Source organism: Pristiophorus japonicus, chromosome 8 (assembly GCF_044704955.1).
Source record: "Pristiophorus japonicus isolate sPriJap1 chromosome 8, sPriJap1.hap1, whole genome shotgun sequence".
NCBI lineage: Eukaryota > Metazoa > Chordata > Chondrichthyes > Pristiophoridae > Pristiophorus > Pristiophorus japonicus.
The window spans coordinates 40,634,796-40,659,406 of NC_091984.1; the positions used below are offsets into that span (position 1 = coordinate 40,634,796).

At 44.2% G+C, this 24,611-nt stretch overlaps 1 protein-coding gene across 7 annotated transcripts in view; it reads left to right on the forward strand.

Annotated features, from left to right (window-relative positions):
* ptprfa (protein tyrosine phosphatase receptor type Fa) overlaps nt 1-24,611 on the forward strand; it is a 589,458-nt gene that overhangs the window by 512,398 nt on the left and 52,449 nt on the right. For all 7 annotated transcript variants that reach the window (XM_070886687.1, XM_070886691.1, XM_070886688.1 and 4 more), the window contains 2 exons: nt 15,933-16,056; nt 23,074-23,249. In XM_070886687.1, coding sequence (XP_070742788.1) covers nt 15,933-16,056; nt 23,074-23,249 — 300 coding nt within the window. The remainder of the gene's footprint in view (nt 1-15,932; nt 16,057-23,073; nt 23,250-24,611) is intronic.

Here is a 24,611-nt window from a genome sequence, read left to right on the forward strand (position 1 = left end):
ATTGGACAGGTTAGACGCAGGAAGAATGTTCCCGATGTTGGGGCAGTCCAGAACCAGGGGTCACAGTCTAAGGATAAGGGGTGTAAGCCATTTAGGACCAAGATGAGGAGAAACTTCTTCACTCAGAGAATTGTGAACCGTGAAATTCTCTACCACAGAAAGTTGTTGAGGCCAGTTCGTTAGACATATTCAAAAGGGAGTTAGATGTGGCCCTTACGGCTAAAGGGATCAAGGGGTATGGAGAGAAATGGGGTACTAAAGTTGCATGATCAGCCATGATCATATTGAATGGTGGTGCAGGCTCGAAGGGCCGAATGGCCTACTCCTGCACCTATTTTCTATGTTTCTATGCAAGAAGGGAAAGGGGAGGGTGGTGCTTTGGGTGGGACTGCCTGTCAGAATACATAAAGAAATGTTTCTTTTAGCTGCACTTCCTCTCACCATTCTTTCCAGTGGTTTCACTACATGTTACAGACATGCAGTTTTATATTTCAGTCACTTACACCTAAACAAAAGTATTATTTTCATTAGAATGGGGAAAAGGGTAGCAATTTTGGCAGGCCCTCCTTTGGCTTGGCATCTGTTTTCCTTGTGCCTCTGGGAAGTAGCTTGAGAGATTTTTCTACATTGAGGGTGCAATTATAAATGTTGTGTGGGGCATGACAAAGAGCATTTGAGACGACATTGTAATTTCTTACTGGTGTTGCTGAATTAATTGCAGAGAACGTTTTTCAATCGACTGAGGGAGAACAAATTACATTTTCAATGGCATCTTCTGGGAATGCCATGAAGAAGTTCTGCTCTTCCCTCAGACGGGATTTCCGTTTGTCTCTTTTACCTTGTTCATCATCTTTGCTTTCTGTTTCCCTTCTCGTGTTTGATCAAGTATCTGCCAGGACTCGCTTTCACAGCCACATCTTTCCTCAGTAACTATCTCCGCCTTGGACTTAATTCACGTGGATTCCAACTAAAATTCTACCCCTTACGTTTTGGATCCTCCCAGGATTACAGATATCTCCGAGATATTCAGTGTTCCTCAAAACACTGCTCTCGTCGCATCCTGGAATCCACACTCAACGCTATGCGCTGTAACAACTCTTGGACATCAACTCCCCGCCGGAACCTTCATACCCTACACTTCCCTCTGATCCCATCCCTTCTTCCAATCTCACCCCCTGCCGGTTCACAATTCTCTGAGTGAAGAAGTTTCTCCTCATCTTGGTCCTAAATGGCTTACACCCCTTATCCTTAGACTGTGACCCCTGGTTCTGGACTTCCCCAACATCGGGAACATTCTTCCTGCGTCTAACCTGTCCAATGAATTTCAAGCTCGGCACGATGCTGAGCTCTTTTTCCGCCACCTTCGTCTCCGTGCCCACTTCTTTGGCCAGGTGTCTTCCCCCCCGCACAGCTGACCCATTCAGAATTCTCGCTCTACCTGGACCCCTCCTTCTGGCCTCTTACCCTCTTTAGACCTCTTCATTGCAAACTGCCGACGGGACATCGGCCGTCTCTATTTCTCTGCTCCCCTCACCCACTCCAACCTCCCTCCCTCTGAACTTGCAGCACTCCACTCGCTCAGATCCAACCCCAACCTTGTCATCAAACCTGCTGCCAAGGGTAGCGCTGTTGTTGTTTGGCGAACCGACCTCCACCTTGCAGAGACTGATCGCCAGCTCTCTTGACATCACCTCCTATCTCCCCCTGGACCATGACCCCACCACTGAACATCAAGCCATCATTTCCCAGTCCGTCACTGACCTCATCTCGTCTGGAGATCTTCCCTCCACAGCCACCAACCTCATAGTTCCCCAACCCCACACAGCCCGTTTCAGCCTCCTTCCCAAGATCCACAAACAGGACTGCCCCGGTAGACCCATCATTTCAGCCTGTTCTTGCCCCACAGAACTTATTTCTTCCTATCTTGACTCTTTTTTTCTCCCGTTGTCCACTCTCTTCCCACCTACATCCGCAACTCCTCCGACACCCTCTGTCACTTTAAAGGTTTCCAGTTTCCCGGCCCCAACCGTCTCCTTTTCAACATGGGCGTCCAATCCCTCTACACTTCCATCTCCCACCAGGATGGCCTGAGGGCGCTCCACTTCTTCCTCGAGCACCACCCCATCCGCAACCACTCTCCTCCACCTGGCTGAAATTGTTCTCTCAGTGAATAACTTCTCCTTTAACTCCACTCACCTCCTCCAAATTAAAGGTGTCGCTATGGGACCCCGCATGGGTTTTTTTGTGGGATATGTAGAACGTTGTTTGTTCCATTCCTACTCGGTCCCCTCCCTCACCTCTCTTTCCGGTACATTGATGACTGTATCGGTGCCATTTCCTGCTCTCGCCCTGAACTTGAAAATTTCATTCACTTGCATCCAATCTCCACCTTTCCCTCATCTTCACATGGTCCATCTCCGACTCTTCGCTTCCCTTCCTCGACTTCTCCGTCTCCATCTCTGAGGATAGGCTTTTGACCAGTATCCACTATAAGCCCACTGACTTCCACACCTACCTGGACTACACTTCCTCCCACCCTGCATCCTTTAAGGACTCCATTCCATTCTCCCGTTTCTCTGTCTCCATGGCATCTGATCTGATAACGCCACCTTTCACACTAGTGCCTCTGACATGTCTTCCTTTTTCCTCAACAGAGGATTCCCCTCCGCCGTGGTTAACATGGCCCTCGACCGCGTCCGTTCTATTTCCCGCACCTCTGCTCTCACCCCTTCCCCTCGCTCTCAGAACCATGACAGGATTCTTCTTGTCCTCACCTTTCACCCCAGCAGCCTCCACATTCAACGGATCATCCTCCGCCATTTCCACCACCTCCAGATTGATCCTACCACCAATCATATCTTCCCCCTCCCCTCCCAGCATTCCGAAGGGACCGCTCCCTCCGCGACATCCTGGTCTATTCCGCAGTCACACCCTCCCCTTTTCCATGTAAGCGCAGAAGATGCAACACCTGCCCTTTTACCTCCTCCCTTTCCACTACCCAGGGCCCCAAATATTCCTTCCAAATGAAACAGCGATTTACTTGTTGTGCTTTCAATTTAGTATACTGTACTCGCTGCTTACCTATATTGGGGAGACCAAGCCTAGATTGGGTGACCGCTTTGTGGAGCACCTCCGTTCAGTCTGCAAGTGTGACCCTGAACTTCCGGTTGACTGTCACTTTAATTCTCCACTCCATTCCCACTGTGACCTCTCCGTCCTCGGACTCCTACAATGTTCCAACAAAGCTCAATGCAAGCTTGAGGAACAGCACCTCGTCTTTCGTTTCGGCACTTTACAGCCTTTTGGACTCAACATAGAGTTCAAAAATTTCAGAGCATAACCGCTGCCAATCTTTGGCTCCCTTTCTTCCCCGCCCCCTCCCCCCCCGCCAGCTTGTTTCTTTTTTTTTCTTCTTGTCTCTAATGGCAGTTGGTCATTATCCCGCCATTCACATGCTATCTTGGCGAATGTTTTTCTAACTTGTGGCATTACCATTTGAATTTGGGCCATCATCCCTTTTGTCTCTCTAATCTCTCCTGTCTTCCAACCTATCACAGACCTTCCGTTTTGTTCTTTCTTCCCCTCCCCCTTTTCAGTGCTTGTTAAGAATCCATTCTTTCCAAACACTCTTGAAACGTTAACTCTGCTTTCTCTCCACAGATGCTGCCTGACCTGCTGAGATTTCCAGCATTTTCTGTTTTTATTCCAGATTCCAGCATCCGCAGTAGGTTGCTTTTGTAAATTACATTTTCAGTTTTCACAATTTTTATGTGGTGGAGTAGTATCAGAAATCCAAATAATCCAGTATTCTGCTCAACTTTGGATCCCAAATAGGTTTACTTTCGTGTCAAGTTAATATGTCATAGGATATTGATGAGCCCCTTTACTGGTGAATGAGATTTCAAAGTTAAAAAACTTTTTGAGCAGGAAATTCTGCCTTTTCCTTATACAAAAAAAAGTTGTATTTTTATCAGCAATTTTTTTGTTCATTTCACCTTCAATTTTCTCTGTTCATATCCTGTAATTCTATGGCTTGTTCTGGGCTTTGATGGGTGCCAGCATCACGAGGCACCCCTTTTAAGTGCTCATTCTTCAAATGTGTCTAGACAACAACAGCTTGAAGTTCTATGCGCCTTTAATGTAGTAAATGTCCTAAGGCTCTTCACAAATGGAATTTGGGAATGGGCGCCATGCCAGGAAGTGAGAATTCAGGCAGTGAGGCAGGAAGCTTCGTTGAAGAGAGAGATTTTGAAAAAGGTTTTTTAGAGAAGCAAAGAGAGATGGAGAGGCAAAGAAGTCTAAGGAGATTGGTCTTGTCCAATGTGACTGAAAGCTGTACCATGAATGGGGAGGTAAAGGGAGGGGGGAGGAAATGTATAGAAGGCCAGTATCATTGAAATGGAGCATTTAGGAGGGTTTATAGAGCTCAAAGAACTTTCAGAGGCAAGGTGGGGCATGGCCATGGAAGAATTTATGAACAAGAATACGAATTTTAAATTCAGTGACAAAGACATGTCATCATCATAGGCGGTCCCTCGAACCTTGCTTCCATGAGTTCACAGATGTTTCAATGAAGGACCCGATATTCCAGTCCTGAACGCCAGTTGAAAGGGTGGAAGATGCCTATGCGTGAATTTTTTTAATGTCTGGTGACCATTACACATCAGCCACCACACGGGCTTGCCACTGGATAAAGGCCTAGCTCTGTCAAGGGTCAACCAGGACGACTGGAGACCTGCTCTGCTACACAGACCTAGTGCACACACACATCGCAGTGTGGGCTGGTCCATGCTGCCCCTGGGCCCTCGACCCTTCTGGACCCCGTACCCTCATTTGCCTCACCTCCGCCACGATTTCGCCGCTCCTCCGCCACAAAACACTCGCCGCACCTTCGCCACGATCTCCTTCCGCACCAAACATTCACCGAACCTCCACCACGATCACCCACCGAATCTCAGCCACGATCACCCACCAAATCTCAGCCATGATCCCTCAATGCTCCTCCGCCTTGATCACTCGCGCACCTCCGCCACGACCTTCCCGCTCCTTTGCAAAAACATGTATAAGGGTTTCAGCAGCAGAGGGACTGAGGAAGTAGTGGGAAAAGACAATGTTGTGGAGGCTTGAAGCTCCGCTCGGGATTGAATATTACACTGAGATTATAAATGGTCTGATTCTGTCTGAGAATTCATGGGGAGAGGGATGGAATCAATGGAAAGAGAGTGTTTATAGCAGGGTAAAGACATTGGGGCGCAATGGCCTTTTAGGCCGGGGGTGGGCGGTGGTAGCGCCTCGGGCAAAATTGCCCCAGAGATTTTGGGGGCGATTTGCCTGTAGCAGCGTGCCCCGCGGTTAACGCAATGGGTCAGCGTGCAACAAGCAATGATGTCATCGCCGTGCACGCTGACCCCTTTGCAGTCCGCGAGGCTGGTGCGAGCCAATCATCCACCTGGGGCACCCCTGAAAGGGGAGGTTGTGTGCGCCCCAGGCCGCCATTTTATTTTGTAAGCCGACTATTGAGTTGGCCCTACAATGGCTGCCCTCACCTCGCTGGGCTGCCATCATGCAACCCGCCACTCCCTTTTGGGTGCCGAGCTGCTGGCCCGGTCAAGCACGTCCCTGATGGCTCAGTGGCAGCTGCCAAAGGACCTGCAGAGTGTGCAGCGGCCCTCCCCTTTAACTGAAGGGGAGTGGTGGGGCATTGGAGCGCGTCAGCGCTACGCAGAACTTCCACGTAACGCTGACCTCATCAACGTGGCGCTGAACTCGGCGCTGTGCTGACACCCCGGCTACGCCCCTCCGACAAGGCGGTGCGCCTGAGACAGCACTCCGCCTCACTTGAGGGGCACAAAGCCCAATTGCACACTGAGGGCGGGACTTCCGGCCCGGGCAGTAAAAGTCCTGGGCCTGGAAGGTTACTGCCCCCAAACGGGGTGCGGGGCAATTTCAGCCCCAGTGGCTTTGATATTACTGATGCAGTGCTGGAGGAAATTGTGACTTATCCAGGATTTAATGTCAGACAAGCAGTCTGTCACTACAAGAGCAGTTGAGAGCTAGAGAAGTGATGAAGAAGGTGTTATGTGTATGTATCCAATCATAAGAGCTTGCATTATAATAGAGCCTGATCTCATCATTTAATGTCTATCAGAACATTTACCAGCAGGGGTTGCTGGATCAGGAACAGGAATGCAAAAACTACTTTTTTTTGTTTTTGAACCCACAAGCATTTTGGTTAATTGTAACACCTGTACTGCTGGAGTGTGTCTATTTTAAAGTAAAGTCAGTGTATCTTTTCTCTACAGCACAGAATATGTTTGTGGCATCTCTTACATTGCCACTATACAAGTTGTTAAAAGCTCTCCAGATATGCTGAATTGCATGAAAATCTTTCGATGCATCAGTAGCCATTGATATTTTTACTGTACATTTGTACATTACTGTACAGGATAAGTCAACATGGGCTATCCACATGGTGTTGTGTTGCAACATGGATGTATTTGTAGGAATATGCCGACCTACCCAAAGACAAGCCTGAAGGCTCTGTGCCTCAATGCGAGGAGTATTCGGAATAAGGTGGACGAATTAACTGCGCAGATAGCAGTTAACGGATATGATGTAATTGGCATCTCAGAGACATGGCTCCAGGGTGACCAAGGCTGGGAACTCAACATTCAGGGGTTTTCAACATTTAGGAAGGATAGACAGAAAGGAAAAGGAGGTGGGGTGGCATTGCTGGTTAAAGAGGAAATTAATGCAACAGTAAGAAAGGACATTAGCTTGGATGATGTGGAATCTGTATGGGTGGAGCTACGGAATACCAAAGGGCAGAAAACGCTAGTGGGAGTTGTATACAGACCACCAAACAGTAGTAGTGAGGTTGGGGACAGCAGCAAACAAGAAATTAGGGATGCGTGCAATAAAGGTACAGCAGTTATCATGGGCGACTTTAATCTACATATTGACTGGGCTAACCAAACTGGTAGCAATGCGGTGGAGGAGGATTTCCTGGAGTGTATTAGGGATGGTTTTCTCGACCAATATGTTGAGGAACCAACTAGAGGGCTGGCCATCCTAGACTGGGTGATTGTAATGAGAAAGGACTAATTAGCAATCTTGTTGTGCGAGGCCCCTTGGGGAAGAGTGACCATAATATGGTAGAATTCTTTATTAACATGTATAGTGACACAGTTAATTCAGAGACTAGGGTCCTGAACTTAAGGAAAAGTAACTTGGATGGTATGAGATGTGAATTGGCTAGAATAGACTGGTGAGTGATACTAAAAGGGTTGACGATGGATAGGCAATGGCAACCATTTAAAGATCACTTGGATGAACTTCAACAATTGTACATCCCTGTCTGGAGTAAAAATAAAACGGGGAAGGTGGCTTAACTGTGGCTAACAAGGGAAATTAAGGATAGTGTTAAATCCAAGGAAGAGGCATATAAATTGGCCAGAATAAGCAGCAAACCTGAGGACTGGGAGAATTTTGTAATACAGCAGAGGAGGACAAAGGGTTAATTAGAAGGGGGAAAATAGAGTATGAGAGAAGGCTTGCTGGGAACATAAAAACTGACTGCAAAAGCTTCAATAGATATGTGAAGAGAAAAAGATTAGTGAAAACAAACGTAGATCCTTTGCAGTCAGATTCAGGTGAATTTATAATGGGGAACAAAGAAATGGCGGACCAGTTAAACGAATACTTTGGTTCTGTCTTCACGAAGGAAGACACAAATAACCTTCCAGAAATACTGGGGGACAGTGGGTCTAGTGAAAAGGAGGAACTGAAGGAAATCCTTATTAGGTGGGAAATTGTGTTAGGGAAATTGATGGGATTGAATTTCCGATAAATCCCCGGTGCCTGATAGTCTGCATCCCAGAGTACTTAAGGAAGTAGCCCTAGAAATAGTGGATGCATTGGTGATCATTTTCCAACAGTCTATCGACTCTGGATCGTTCCTGTGGACTGGAGGGTAGCTAATGAAACACCACTTTTTAAGAAAGGAGGGAGAGAGAAAACGGGTAATTAGCCTGACATCGGTAATGGGGAAAATGTTGGAATCAATTATTAAAGATGAAATAGCAGTGCATTTGGAAAGCAGTGACAGGATCGGTCCAAGTCAGCATGGATTTATGAAAGGGAAATCATGCTTGACAAACCTTCAAGAATTTTTTGAGGATGTAACTAGTAGAGTGGACAAAGGAGAACCAGTGGATGTGGTGTATTTGGACTTTCAAACGGCTTTTGACAAGGTCCCACACAAGAGATTGATGTGCAAAATTAAAGCACATGGTATTGGGGTAATGTACTGACGTGAATAGAGAATTGGTTGGCAGACAGGAAGCAGAGAGTTGGGATAAAAGGATCCTTTTCAGAATGGCAGGCAGTGACTAGTGGGGTGCCGCAGGGCTCAGTGCTGGGACCCCAGCTATTTAAAATATACATTAATGATTTGGATGAGGGAATTGAGAGTAATATCTCCCAAGATTGCAGATGACACTAAGCTGGGTGGCGGTGTGTGCTGTGAGGAGAATGCTAAATGGCTGCAGGATGACTTGGACAGGTTAGATGAGTGGGCAAGTGCATGGCAGATGCTGTATAATGTGGATAAACGTGAGGTTATCCACTTTGGTGGCAAAAACACGAAGGCACAATATTATCTGAATGGTGGCAGATTAGGAAAAGGGGATATGCAACGAAACCTGGGTGTCATGGTACATCATTCATTGAAAGTTGGCATGCAGGTACAGCAGGCGGCGAAGAAGGCAAATGGTATTTTGGCCTTCATAGCTAGGGGATTTGAGTATAGGAGCAGGGAGGTCTTACTGCAGTTGTACAGGGCCTTAGTGAGGCCTCACCTGGAATATAGTGTTCGGTTTTGGTCTCCTAATCTGAGGAAAGACGTTCTTGCTATTGAGGGAGTGCAGCGAAGGTTCACCAGACTGCTTTCCGGGATGACATATGAGGAGAGACTGGGTCGACTGGGCCTGTATTCACAGGAGTTTAGAAGGATGAGACGGGATCTCATAGAAACATATAAAATTCTGACGGGACTGGACAGGTTAGATGCAGGAAGAATGTTTTCGATGTTGGGGAAGTCCAGATGTTGGGGAAGTCCAGAACCAGGGGACAGAGTCTAAGTTAAAGGGGTAAGCCATTTAGGACTGAGATGAGGAGAAACTTCTTAACTCAGAGAGTTGTTAACCTGTGGAATTCCCTACTGCAGAGAGTTGTTGTTGCCAGTTCATTGGATATATTCAAGAGGGAGTTAGATATGGCCCTGACGGCGAAAGGGATCAAGGGGTATGGAGAGAAAGCAGGAAAGGGGTACTGAGGTGAATGATCAGCCATGATCTTATTGAATGGTGGTGCAGGCTCGAAGGGCCGAATGGCCTACTCCTGCACCTATTTTCTATGTTTCTATGTCCAAAGCAGTATCAGAAATTCAACAACCGAGCAGTTATATATGAACAGTCAGTAGCTTTACCACCCAAATAAAATGTCATAAAATCCACCCACATAATAAGAACATAAGAAATAGGAGCAGGAGCAGGCCATACGGCCCCTCGAGCCTGCTCCGCCATTTAATACGATCATGGCTGATCCGATCATGGACTCGGGTCCACTTCCCTGCCCGCTCTCCATAACCCCTTATTCCCTTATCGTTTAAGAAACTTGTCTATTTCTGTCTTAAATTTATTCAATGTCCCAGCTTCCACAGCTCTCTGAGGCAACAAATTCCACAGATTCACAACCCTCTGAGAGAAGAAACTTCTCCTCATCTCAGTTTTAAATGGGCGGCCCCTTATTCTAAGATTATGCCCGCTAATTCTAGTCTCTCCATCAGCGGAAACATCCTCTCTGCATCCACCTTGTCAAGCCCCCTCATAATCTTAAACGTTTCGATAAGATCACCTCTCATTCTTCTGAATTCCAATGAGTAGAGGCCCAACCTACTCAACCTTTCCTCACAAGTCAACCCCTCATCTCTGGAATCAACCTTGTGAACCTTCTCTGAACTGCACGTGTTTTCACATAAAGTGAACACGAAGAAGCTGTAGTTATGAAAGCATTCAATTAGTCAATTTGAGTGTTTTTCACTTCACTAGTTCCAGGATGACATTAAAATGGAGTCTTTATTGGGCCCTTGATGATATGGCTTGGTTCAAATGAAAGGCAGATTCTCACCCCATCCTTCTCATAGTTTATAGTTTGACATTTAATCACACTGCTTCACTTCAAGAGTCTGAACCAATATTGACATTATTTACTCTTGAACCTGGTTATTTTTGAAGCTTTTGACTGAAAACGCTTAACTCTAGTTCCGAATATCCTTTGGCATTTCTAGAAAAAAAGAGTATCTTCCACAATATTTTTAGAAATTATTTTCTGTAATTGTGTTTCTAATTATACTTCGACTTTGAAATGACATGGTTGAATAATAAATACAAATGCTTAGAGCTAGAAATTGGCCAGCCTTGCGCCCATGTTTTCGGCGATATTTCGCCTTTTTTAACAGAAATGGGTGTTCACCTAAATTGGCCAAAGTTGTGTACCGGCGGCTTTGAAATACCGCTGAAAAGTGGACTGCCGTCATGCAAGACGAAAAAAAACAATACCACTTTAAATTGGCCGTTCGGCGCAGCCTTATTCTGGGTGAAAAAAAGACACCTGAGAAAAGCCTGTGTTGCAGTCCCAGAAACAGTATGAAGACTTGCAAAAAAGGTAAGTTAAAGTTTTTATTTTTTAATTCTTTTTCAGCGATTCGCTAGGTAAGTGTCTTGTGAATGTTTTGTGATTTTTTTTTTTTAATTTGTTTTTTTTTTTGTGTGTTTTCCCCGCTCCCAGGGCCTGTCTTTTTAGCGGTAATTGGCCTCGGACTAAAGTTGACGAGGACTGCGGTTTCCACCGTGAATCCTCGTGCAACGCCTATTTTTACCGTCTGGCGCATTTTTTTGCCAATTTTAGGCCTTTAAAAAATAGCGGTATTTTAAATGGTATTTTTGTCAAAATTGCCCCAAAAAATACCGCTATCACCAAAAGACCAATTTATAGCCCTTAGTCTTTCTGAAATTACTCATTGCTATTGTAGATAGGGTGTTAACCCATTTTTCTTAAACAGGTTGAAGCTTCCACGAAAATAGTGGAGAGAAAATTCAGAAAATGAAGTGACAGACCTATTATTCCAAAGTCTAATTTTAAATGTCATTGATCAGTTCATTTTTAAATGCATTATAGGTATCTTTAAAAACAAAATGTTCTGATTTGCAGTTTTCTCTTGATAGGATGCAGAAAGGCTTGTAAAAATCTCTGAAACAGGTCCATTCTCTCTTTTCAGACTTAGTGTCTGGAAAACTTACAAGAATTTCAACACAAATGATAGCCAAAAGAGAAAGATTTGTTTTGATCTGAGGGTACTGGAGTCCTTTGAGCTGTTTATTAGCGCAGCCTTATGTGATAGTAACTATGGCTGGAATTATCCACTAAAAGAACGGGTGTGTTTGGAGCGTGGAGGCAGTTAAATTGTGGATGCGTTTATTTGTAACACCTAAAAGCTCTGATTGGGTCCTCTTGTTCACATTGCTGATTGGTTCCCCAACAGTTTTTCTGGAATGTGTAATTAGAACCGCCCTGCCTATGTAATCAGTGACTTTGCAAAGTGTAATGCGAGCCATTCTGACTACGCTGGGCTGTACGTCTAGGCCTCGGAGCGCAAGTGTTCATTCCTGCAGGAACACCAGATACTATCGTGAAAAAAAATTCAGTCTGAGACATCCGCCTGCGATAGGCCTCCGACCGCATTGAATTACTGAAACATATTTGGTTTAACTTAACTGTTTTAGTTTGTGCCATAGCCCGATTTGTTAATGATGCGTTGGTATTGCTGTGCCTTTAAGGTTAAATTAGAGGCAGCTCATATTTTAGAGTTGGGGTTCGCTGGAAGCCTCAGTCTGGGAATATTTTTAATCGGCTCCCAAAGCTAATAGTTAAAATAATGACATTAATTAGGACAACATTGCATGATTACTTGAAACACTAGGCAGGAACTACATGCGATCATCTCCCCATCTGATGTATATGATTTACTTGATCTTCCAACCTTCTCTTTGTTACTTTTGGTGGCTGAAGGAATGTTCATCTAATCTCCATCTCGGGTGTGATGCACTTTGTGTGGATGAAAAATGATTTGACATGATTATTTAAACTTGGATCAGTTTTATTTTCACCTAGTCTTTAAAGAGGAAAGAAATGAAAGAGACACTGGGTGGCTCTGTGGGCTGGAACTCTTATGATTTCCTGTGATTGAGGTTACTTTGTGACTGTGAAATGACCAGGGAAAGAACCAACAACATCCATGTAAGAGTCATCAAATAAAAAGGAAAACATTCAAATTCTGGAAGTTTGAAATAAAAACAGAAAATGCTGGAAGTACAGAGTAGATCAGTAAGCATTCATAAAGGGAAAAGGCTGTGTATAAGAACATAAGAAATAGGAACAGGAGTAGGCCATACGGCCTCTCGAGCCTCCTCCGCGGTGTGACCAACTCACTAAACGTGCTATTCACGACATCCTCAGCATCTCAGATGCTCCAGAGTGAATCCATGTACAGCTCCAGTGCCGCAATGCGGTCTGTCAGGAGCTGTAGCTGGATACACTTCCTGCATACATAGTCGTCAGGGACACTGTCCCTGATTTCCCACATAGCACAGGAGGAGCATGACACGGGATTGGGCTCTCCTGCCATGACTTAACCCTTAAATTAATTTAATTTGGCAACTGTGCCAAAGGTTACTTCCTGATAAGAAAAAGATAAAGATAAGGAAAAACTACTCACCAATCACTAGCCAATCACTTACCCTCTTGGCTGTGATGTCACCTTTTGATTTATTTTTACTTCTTTTTTGCCCTTTCTCCCTGCAGTAGCTTGCTGCTAGGCCTTTAGTAGGCCGCTCGCTGCTCCGCCTCCCGACTGCTGCTCCCGATGCTGCTGGGCCTTTAGTAGGCCTCTCGCCGCTCGCTGCTCTGCCTCCCGACTGCTGCTCCCGATGCTGCTGGGCCTTTAGTAGGCCTCTCGCCGCTCGCTGCTCTGCCTCCCGACTGCTGCTCCCGATGCTGCTGGGCCTTTAGTAGGCCTCTCGCCGCTCGCTGCTCCGCCTCCCGACTGCTGCTCCCGATGCTGCTGGGCCTTTAGTAGGCCTCTCGCCGCTCGCTGCTCTGCCTCCCGACTGCTGCTCCCGATGCTGCTGGGCCTTTAGTAGGCCTCTCGCCGCTCGCTGCTCCGCCTCCCGACTGCTGCTCCCGATGCTGCTGGGTCTTTAGTCGGCCGCTCGCTGCTCTGCCTCCCGACTGCTGCTCCTGACACTGCTGGGCCTTTAGTGGGACTCTCACCTCCCACCTCTCGCCTCTCGCTGCTCTGCCTCCCGACTGCTGCTCCTGACACTGCTGGGCCTTTAGTGGGACTCCCACCTCTCGCCTCTCGCTGCTCTGCCTCCCGACTGCTGCTCCTGACACTGCTGGGCCTTTAGTGGGACTCTCACCTCCCACCTCTCGCCTCTCGCTGCTCTGCCTCCCGACTGCTGCTCCTGACGCTGCTGGGCCTTTAGTGGGACTCCCACCTCTCGCCTCTCGCTGCTCTGCCTCCCGACTGCTGCTCCTGACGCTGCTGGGCCTTTAGTGGGGCTCTCACCTCCCATCGCTCGCTGCTCTGCCTCCCGACTGCTGCTCCCGACGCTGCTGGGCCTTTAGTGGGACTCTCACCTCCCACCTCTCGCCTCTCGCTGCTCTGCCTCCCGACTGCTGCTCCTGACGCTGCTGGGCCTTTAGTGGGACTCTCACCTCCCACCTCTCGCCTCTCGCTGCTCTGCCTCCCGACTGCTGCTCCTGACACTGCTGGGCCTTTAGTGGGACTCTCACCTCCCACCTCTCGCCTCTCGCTGCTCTGCCTCCCGACTGCTGCTCCTGACACTGCTGGGCCTTTAGTGGGACTCTCACCTCCCACCTCTCGCCTCTCGCTGCTCTGCCTCCCGACTGCTGCTCCCGACGCTGCTGGGCCTTTAGTAGCAGGACAGGTCGATAAGGTAGTTAAAAAGGTATATGGAATGCTTTCCTTTATTGGTCTACGCATAGAATTCAAGAGCAGGGAAGTTATGCTAGAACTGTATACAACGCTAGTTAGGCCACAGCTTGAGTACTGCATGCAGTTCTGGTCACCACATTACAGGAAGGATGTGATTGCACTAGAAAGGGTGCAGAGGAGATTTACGAGGATGTTGCCAGGACTGGAAAACTTTAGCTATGAGGCAAGAAATGGATAGGCTGGGTTTGTTTTCCTTGGAACAGAGGAGGCTATGGGGAGATTTAATTGAGGTGTATGAGGGGCCTAGATAGAGTGGATAGGAAGGACCTATTTCCCTTAACAGAGGGGTCAATAACCAAGGGGCATAGATAAAATAGTTGGTAGAAGGATTAGAGGGGAGATGAGGAAACATTTCTTCACCCAGAGGGTGATGGGAGTCTGGAACTCACTGCCTGAAAGGGTGGTAGAGGTAGAAACCCTCATCACATTTAAAAAGTACATGGATGTGCACTTAGAGTTGTAATCTACATGTCTACGGACCTAGAGCTGGAAGGTGGGATTAGGCTGGATAGCCCTTTTTCGACCAGCACGGACACAATGAGCCGAATGGTCTCCTTCTATGTCGTAATTTTTCTATGAATTCTATGAAAAATTTCAATGGGAACTTCCAAGATACAAATCTAATGAACTGTGACAAAACTCTGATAGGCTAAACCTTCAAGCGCACACAAAATAAAAATTGCATCCATAATTGATAAAAATGTAGATATCCTACAGTGAACCTCATCATCAAGCCTCTCTATTGCACAGTGAATGGCCATCAGTTGCAGCTCTTTCTCATATTTTCCTATTGGATATCTATTACCATTACCAAGTCCTGCTGGGCTACTGAATAACTCATTACTGGTTCCCATCTGACGTGCTTCGCTACCACATAACCTTTTCCACTAGCTCCTCTTCTGTTAAAGCCTTCCCATTGCCGCCATATAATTATTAAAGCAACAAGTAATCTGTGACCTCCAGTTACCAAGCTGTTCTGCAATTTCAGGTAGGACTTATTAGGTAGGACTCATCCTAATTTACATCACTAGGTGAACTGAAGCAGAGAGTTGAGTTACTAGCTGACTTATGCATGCAACTTCACAACTTTCTGGTTCACAGGTCGAGGGTCCAAAGTTTTGAACTGTCAAGGTCTCCTTTTGAAAGTTGTTAACTTTGTGCTTAAAACGTGGTGGGTAGCAGCCGGTTTAAGCAAATATTCTTGTACAGAGCAGGATGCCAGACAGATCCAGGATCTGGATCTGTATTTCATTATCAAAATATAGTACGAAGTGGAGTAGTTGCTGTTTCTTCCGTGATTGTGGAATACTGTTGTCTTGCACCAAATTACAGAGAAATTTTAGCTTCAAAGGAAATTATTAAACCCTTCACTGGTGCAAATCTTTAAATAAAAATTTGATTAGCTTTTTATTCCGGACAAAGTGCTCCTGTAATGAAATACTTGTCTTTCATTTAATTTTGAGTGATTATAATGTTGGCGTTCTGTAAATTAAGTAAATATATTAAATTGAATCTGTTTCAAGGGGATTAGAAGTACAGTTTTGTAGTTTTACATTTACTATATCATCTCTTTATTGCATTTATTCACATTTGAAATGGAAGAGTCAATTTTAATTGGGGGCACATTTGCTACGAGGCAGAAGGGAAACCTGACTCAGCATGAGGCACAATCCATTTGAACTCCCTTTTGCAGTTTGCCAGCATCTGAACTCTTTAGAATTATCGTCTTGTACTCAAAGTTATTCCTTGTGTAAACTTTTCTTTTATTTTCATCTTCGCTTTTATTTTCTTTTAGTCAATTGATCCTGGCCAGCAGTTCACATGGGAGAACTCCAACATGGAAGTAAACAAACCGAAAAACCGCTATGCCAACGTTATTGCCTATGACCATTCAAGAGTTATCCTCACCTCTGTCGATGGCAAGTATAGCTGCAGATATCTAAATTATTGTGACTACACCTTATTTGAACAGATTGCTATAATGTATTACAACGATTTATGTGGGTGGTATTGATTCTGGCAACAATGCTGGTACTTAGCTTATGCAAATCATCATTCCAGCCTGCTTAGCCTTACAATGCTCCTGACATTGGGCTATCATGTACATTCCCAAAATAAACTTTGCTGTGGCTCTATTGCACATTTTATCATCATCTGCTTTTGCGATTGGGATTCAAATCTAGTTAAAGGCTGTGACAAAAATTTACAAATGTTAAGATTTCAAGATAAAGTGACTGGTCACATTTCCAATCTGGCTCATAGTGCAACTTTTCTAATTCAAATTGTCCTTTTACTTTCTGATCATTGCCTTTTTTGAGGTAAGAGCTGCAGTTGTATAACATAGTCAGACTGCAAATACTATGATTCTTCACCAGAAACACTAATGGAAACATAATCCATATTTTTTTTGAATTAATTTTCAAATATATACCTTCATACAAATTGCATGGTCGTTGTACATTTTCATTGCAAAGTGCTCATGGGAGGAGTGTATTGATACACCTAGGTTTCTTGGAATAATGGTGCTTGTGTTGGGAACAATGTGGTTCAATAGGTTGAGGTAGTTTGTTTTCTGGGGATCAGTTGGATCTGGAAACGGGAAGACCCTGCAAGCAGTGATCATGTAAATTTGGGTTGTTGCCTTAACGATCAGAAGGTAAATTGCTATGTTGGGGCAGTTTGTGCTGAGTGTGCCCCCAGGAATGGCCAAGCCTGCTTGGAATTTTCCGAATGTACTAAAAAGAACAATGGGTAAAGATTAGCTGGTCTATCAAGCCTGTTCCATCCAAGCATGGTGTAATTTCTGTGCGCCATCACCTCCATCCCTACCCACACCCATGCAGTCTCCTGGGAGAGGCGAAAACCTTGGATCAATTTAGGAAAATACATTGGGAAATTCCTGTCCAACTTCCAAAAGCGTTCAGGCAAGCGCAGGACCACAGTGACTGGATGACAGAATTTCTAAGACCCACCTACATTCTACATGAAAAAATGGGAGCCAACCAGCAACTCATGCACCTTCCTTTTGAATGCTTTCATTGAAACCGTACTCGCTGCACATGCTGCCAAGTTATTCCAGATGTTGACAACTCTCTATGAAAGGAAGCACCACCTAGGATCTAACCTAGTTCTATGCTAACGTGATCTGTACTTGCATCCCCCGATCTTCTTTAACCTATTTAACTCGATTAGCCATTCCACTTGTTTTTTTGGCTCTCCCAGGAGACTGCATGGCTGTCAGTAGGTAAATTGCTATGTTGGGGTAGTTTGTGCGGGGGAACATCCCTTATTTTTGAAAGGCTTTCCATTTGCCTGCTTGATAATTGGCAAAGCTAATTGAAGCTGAGCATGGAAGATCCAAGTGCCAGTCCTCAAATTAATACAGTCGGCCATCTGGTGAAGCATCTGCTATGTTACCATGTGATTATACCTGTATTTGATTTTTCTTGCCATTGTGACTGTCTTAGTCAACCCAATATGTAAATCTGTGCAACTTAATAGCAAATTTCTTATTTTGGGATAGTCCTTTCTCGATCGTGAGTTAGCTATTCTGTGCTTTACAAGTCTGGTTACAAGCAGCTTTCTTTCTTTTTCTGTCCTAAAATATTGTGAATAACCAGAACAGTCTTGGAAAGCTTCAATAATTCCTGTGACTGATCATGATTGACTCTGACTAGAGATCGTACTTCAGTTTCTTTGTTTGCATTAGTAAGCAGAATAGAACTCCACTTTGTTTGAGGTCTAAACACTGCCCCGTTTTTACATAGTGGTACAGCCTGATTCAGTTATATTCCACCTCCACTCATCCTGGGTACCTATGTAAGCAAATTGCTAATATCTGGAGATGTCACACTGTCATCTGGCCAAAAATATAGATGAAACTTCACACTAATAGTTCAAGGATTCATATGACGAACAGAATTGAAGCCAAGTGTTTGGATTTTGGGCCATTCTGTGACCTGTGCAATTCGGCAGAAAAGGTTTTTCTTGAAATAGTTGTACCTGTACCAATTTACAGATTAGCTCTGGAATTCAAAGTCCCATTAAGTGTGTGCTGTATCCATTCAGACACTGTCGTAATAGTACAGTTAACAACTGAAACAAAGATATGGTTAACCAGGAAATTATTAATGCACTTATTGTCTATGCTTAAAACAGGAAGTTGATGGAAATGTTGCATTGGAATTCTCTGCGAGCTTGGAGCTAGAATGCCTTATCTGGTCTCATCATTTTACATTTATATCACAGCATTTCTTTAGCCTCATTATATAAATTATCAACTGCATAATGCAAGTACACTTAAGGAGATTTTTTTTTTAACACTAATTACATGAGCTTTCTTTGTCCCCTGGCGGTGGTGGTTGCAGATTTAATTTGTCCTTCAGCACCATTTATTAGATTTGGGCTGCTGGGGAAGTTAGCTGCCCCCATCCAGGTTAATGCCCATTGCTTTGCATTATTATAGAATAATGCTCTGCAACATTAGGCTTGCATCCTGCAGCAGTTAATGGGAAATCTAATTTTTGTAGAGGTTATTTTTCTTCTTTATTTCACTTTTTAAATTTGTGAATCTATTTAGGGTGACATGTTTACTCTGTGTTTGCTAATCTTAGGTATGTGTTTGTCTTGCAGGTTCAGCTTTATTCTTTTAACAGTGTTCAATTTGTTGTTTGCTGTAATGTTGACATTCTCTTCCAATCCATTTGTTTTAATTCTTCATTCATTTTTTTTAATTTAGCCCTTTTCTGGCTCCAGGTCTTTGATATAACTGAATTCTAGATTCTGCCATATTTGATAATTCTATGTTCACTGTCTTCTTGGGTTGCTATCTCTACCATTACCTGTATATTATCTGGGTAATTCCTGAATACCAGATCAAGATGAGCACTCTCTCATGAGTTCCCTTGTGCATTGAGTTGTGAAACACTTGTGCATTATCTTTAGCAAACTTGAATATTGTAAATATATATTTGGTTGGTTGAATTCTTCATTAAAATAACTTTCCTGTTCTCGTATACCTTTCTCTTCATAAAGCAAACTGTCCTTTTGTGTCGACCTGGTGGTCTGTAGTATCCGTCTAGTGCTAACTTGGATTTTTTTTCCACAGATTAGTTATTTATATAGCTTACCCCCTCCCACAGGATCGAATGAATTTATCTCCCTATTGTCCCTGACTTATAGGACTACAACAACTTTCCTGCCCTGTCTGCGCACTTGCCAACAGCTACTTGCATTTTATATTACACTTTTAGCATAAAAAAATATTTCAAGGAATTTCAGATATGTTAGGAACAAAATGAGCCAAAGAAGGAGAGGTGACCAAAAGTTTAGTCAAAGAAGTGGGTTTCAAAGAGGGCTTTTAAAGGAAGAGAGGGAGGTGAAGAAGTGAATGAGTTTAAGGACAGAATTCCAGACCGTGGGATTTAGGCAGCTGAAGGCACAGCTGCAGATGATGAGATGAAGGAAGGGGGGATGCACAAGAGGCTGGTGTCAGAAAGTTCATGGGGGTTGTTGTGCTGGAGGATAGAGAGATATGGAAGGGCCAAGCCATGGGGGTAACAATTTTGAATACTATGGGGATTGGGAGCCAATATAGATCAGCAAGGACAGAGGTGATGGCCAAGCAAGACAGAGGATACAGGCTGCAGAGTTTTGGATTTATTGAATTTCATGGAAAGTGGGAGGCCGGCCAGGGGAGCATTGGAATAGTCAAGTTGAGAGATGGCTTTAGCAGATGATGGACTAAAGTAAAGGTGGGGGCAAATGATGATATGGAAATGGAAGTAGTTCATCTTTGATAGAAAGGATATGCGATTGGAAGCTCAGCTGAAGGCTAAATAGCATGTTAAGGCTGCAAATAGCCTGGTTCAGCCTGAGATGGTGATTGGGGAGGAGGAGAGAGTCAATGGCAGGAGTATGGAGATTGTGGCGGGGGTCAGAGGATTGTTTTGCTCTTCCCAACATTTACCTGGTGGAAATGATGGCTAATTCATGACTGGCTATCAGACGAGCAATCTGATAGCACAGTAGCAATAGAGGGAGGTTGAGAAAGGTAGTGGAAATGTAGAGCTGGGTGTCAACAATGTACATGTTGAAGCTGACCATATGTGTGGATGATGTCAGCAAAGAACAACCCGTAGATGAAGAAGCGGAGAAAAAAATGCAACCAAGTTGTCACCAATTCCCGAGAGGGGATTAGAGAGGGCTCCGGGGAGTAGGTGGGGGCAGTTGCGTTTCACGTGGAACCAGAAGAGCACTCCTCCTGCTCCTGCTCAACAGCAATATTTTTTGTTAAGGAAAAGCTCATCTGTCATTGGTGATTGTGGGGGCTGCGACGTCAACAAATATTGATGGGGTCCTTTAAGCTCCTAATTTATAAGAGGCCTAATGCCTATTTAAGGCGTTTGCCCGGCAAGCCTAAAAAAGGCGCCTTGCAAATTTAGCAGTGGAATCCACTCCTGTGCAGGTGGTCTCGCTGATAAATTGGATGCTTTGTGTCCATTTAGCACTCAAAAATGATGCAGTGCATGCCAATTTCTACCCCTGATTGACCTGAGCTTGTGTTCACTTAACAATTAATCTGTTATTTTAATGGGACACGGCTCCACCTGGACAGAATATTATATTGTTCATTGCATGATGTAAAATTCCTGTTCTTCTAAAACACTATATCATCTGACTTATCATGAGCATCGCCATGAGAGATTCACTATAAAATAAAATGATGCATCTGTGCACACAGATGTCGTACTTTGTTACAGTCACTAACAGTCTAGATTAATCCAATTGGGCTGGATATTAACTCGAGGGGTGGGGTGGGGGGGGACTTCTTTGGACCCAATTAGCATTTTTTTGTCTCTGTTTACAGGCCATAGCCAGCTATATTGAGTGGCTGTCGGGTGGGAATGCTTTTGGCATGAGGTTGCGGTCAGGGAGAATGGAGGGATCAGAGGCCTCAGTCGATGGGGGGAGAGATCAGAAGGGTCGGTGGGGTGAGATCGGAAGGGTCGGTGGGGTGAGGGCAGGGGGTTGGAGGAGAGATCAGAGACCTCTGGTGGGGCGGGAGTTTGGGGGACAGAGGAGAGGTCAGATACGTCAGGTGGGGCGGGGGAGTGGGGGCTGCTGGTGGGTGGAGAAGTCGGAGAGCTCCGGGGGTGGTGGGGGGGAGGAGACCTCATTGGGGGCAATGCTCCTGCTAAGCCGCGCAACTGCGCAGTGATCTGGAGTTCCCACGCAGGCCGCTCAGCGTAAAAATTTCAATGGCTGCACAGCCAGTTAAAGGGACAGCGTACAAAAAAAATTAGAGGGAACATTGCTCGGTTGGGGGGGAGGGGAGCTTGGAAGAGTCGGGGATAGATCAGAAGTTTTGGGGAAGAAATTGGAGACCTTGTGGGGGAGATCAGAATAGTCTCTGCAAGGAGATCAGATGGGTCAGAGGTGACCAATCGTTGGGGTGGTTAAAGCAGGCAAACAGGATCCAGCGGGTAAGTGGAAAGGCATTTTACCTCCTGGATCCAGCAGTCTCTGGCTCCCTTTAGCAGCCAGTTTTCCCAAGGACTGAAAAACTTGGCCGGCCAGGGCTAAATTTAATATGGTGGTTAAATATTAAGCATGCAGCCTTATTATAATATTTAAATTGCCAAACTGCTTTCTGGGTACGGTTGATTGGCCATCCCGCCTCCATTAAAACCAGAAGTGGGCGGGTTTGGCTTGGGGTTCAAATTTTTAACATCCCACTATTTTGGGGGGTTAAATTTCCCCCAAAGAGTCTATTCCCTTTCCAGTTGGCATGGGAAAACATTGCGCCTAGAGGATGGACCAATTGTGGGAGTGGGCTGGTTCTCGGCGGGAGGTCATGTGGTGAAACATTTCAGGAATACACTCGCCCAAACTTGGCAGCCCAAGTCAGACCTATAGTTATCCAAGCATTCTTTTATGAATACAGAACAGTATTAAAGGAATAAAATACTACATTTTAGCAACAGAATAATAGATTGTGCATTGTAGTTTAATGCTCCTGACCTTATAAAACAGTACATCCTGATACTGGACATCCACCAATAATAAATAAAAATAAACATGCATTTCTTATCTGTCATATTCTCCAATTTCCAGCAGTCACTATTCTCCGTCATATTTCTTTTTCCATTTAAATCTCTCTCAACATTAAAGAAACAAGGCATTTACTTGAAATGTATAGAAAAACTGCAATATTAAAAAATACAGTAGTCAAAGTGTCTGCAGCCTCTTAATTGACCTCATCAATGAAATGTATATTTTAAGAAGCTAGGGTTCTGACCTTCAAGCTCTTGAGTAAACAACACATCCACTGTTTAATGAACAGCAATTGGACTGCCATAAATTAAGTTCAAATGTTCCTCCAAAAGCACGATGAGTAACTGCACAGCATAGTGTGTTGTGATACTGGCAATACAGATAGTAAAGTCCCAGCCTTGATTCCTGATCTTTGCTAAGTTAGCTGATCGCAGTTGGGCGATAATAGGACAGCATCTCAGAATAGCCTGGGTTATGGATGAGAGAAATCCCTAGGGTTTTAGACCCTGTTTATTATTGACCCCTACTGGAAAGTGCATGTATTTTTAGACATGCTGAGGATAGGATTAAGTTCACCTGTAATGATCCGCAGCTGAATAGCTTGCCAACATTCATTGACTTAAAGGTGAAACATGGAGAATGGTAATTTTTAATCATTGCCTGTTACACATGAAAAAACGGCCACAATGAGTCACCCTTTTTCAGAGCAGAGGAGAGAAAATAGGAACAAATTGAATAAAAATACATTATTGTGTCATATACATGTACATTTCACATGATGTATAACTCTTTCCTCTGAAAATATTTGCCATTTTTTCCCCACAGTAATAGGTTTTGCTACATGTCCCAAAATGATTAACAAGCGTTGTTTGCTCTTACAGGGGTACCAGGTAGTGACTACCTCAATGCCAATTACATTGATGGGTACAGGAAACAGAATGCCTACATTGCCACCCAAGGCCCACTTCCGGAAACACTCAGTGATTTTTGGCGAATGGTATGGGAGCAAAGGACTGTCACTGTAGTAATGATGACAAGACTAGAAGAAAAATCAAGGGTAAGCCATACTGTACTCAGTGGGTTGATCTAAGTTGGTGTTTAGAGAAGCTCATTGTCACAATGGTAGTAGATATTGCATCACATGTCTTGTCCTAGAGCTCTCTGACATTCAAATTTGTTGACTTCAGTTATCTAGGAAATAGTTGGAATACCTTATGATAGCGGATTATTAGGTGATGCATTTGGGTGACTAAAAGATTTTTGTTTCCAGTACCTCAGTTTCACAACATGCTGAATACTTGCTTCAAATTCTGCTGATGTCACCCCCACAACTTTGAGTCTTAGAAACCAATAATGGTCTGTAAACCAAAATCTAATTTATAGGGCTAGCAGATCATGTTTAATACATTATCTACCTGATATCACGACAGCTATTTAACAACCTAAAATGTTCTTTCTGATTTATATTTCGATAAAAATAAATGACGTGTGGCTGCTGGACTGAAGGATCTGCAGGGGAGTAATTTTACTCGAGTATCAGTGTAAAGTGAGCTTTTAATCTGCTTTCTGGCTGAGTCCTTCGCTCTTATGAACATATCAAGCCTCTTAGCAACTACCATAAAACTGACGCATAAAAGCATTGTTTTCCATTGAAAGTTACCATTACGCTGCCACTTCCTATTGCCCACATTTTCACTGCATAATTGCAGCATTGACTTCATCAATCTGTTTACAAGGACTGTATTGAGACAGAAAACAAATGGCATTTTTAGTGGTGGCTTTATTATGAGCAGCAATCTCCGAATCAAACTTGATGGAAAATGACAACTTTAGTGCATGTATACTTAATTTGCTTTTCACAAAATCTAATTTATCTGTAATTGACATTGGGTTGGCTGTCCATTTCTACTAAATACATGTTGTGGTAGTCTTGTCAAATCATTGCATTATTGAGGAGTCTGATTCTAATCAGACTTAAGTATATCCCATGAAACCTGGCGAGACAAGTCAATTTTAGGCCACTGTACACTGATCAAAATCAGTCTTAATGAATTCTTTAAATCATTCTTTCACCCATCTAGAAGAATCCTTTTCGTTAAGATTTTCTTGAGAATATTGTTAACCAGCTTTCCAATGGTTTGCTTTGTTTTATAAGAGATAAAGACCATATAAGAGAAAAGGGAAAGAGCAGTTGTGTGCACAAAGCCCTATTCACTCAACACTGAATCATTTTTGAAGGTGACATTTTTAATGGTGTTGCAATGGTTTATAATTGGCTGATGCAGCAAAATACACAAGGGGAAATAACAACCTTTAGCCAAGGTTACTTTACTGACTGCTGCAGGGCACCACAGAGAAAATTCACTTGTCATTTGGTGATGAAATCATGCTGAGAAAAAAAATTGTCACAATTTAAAGA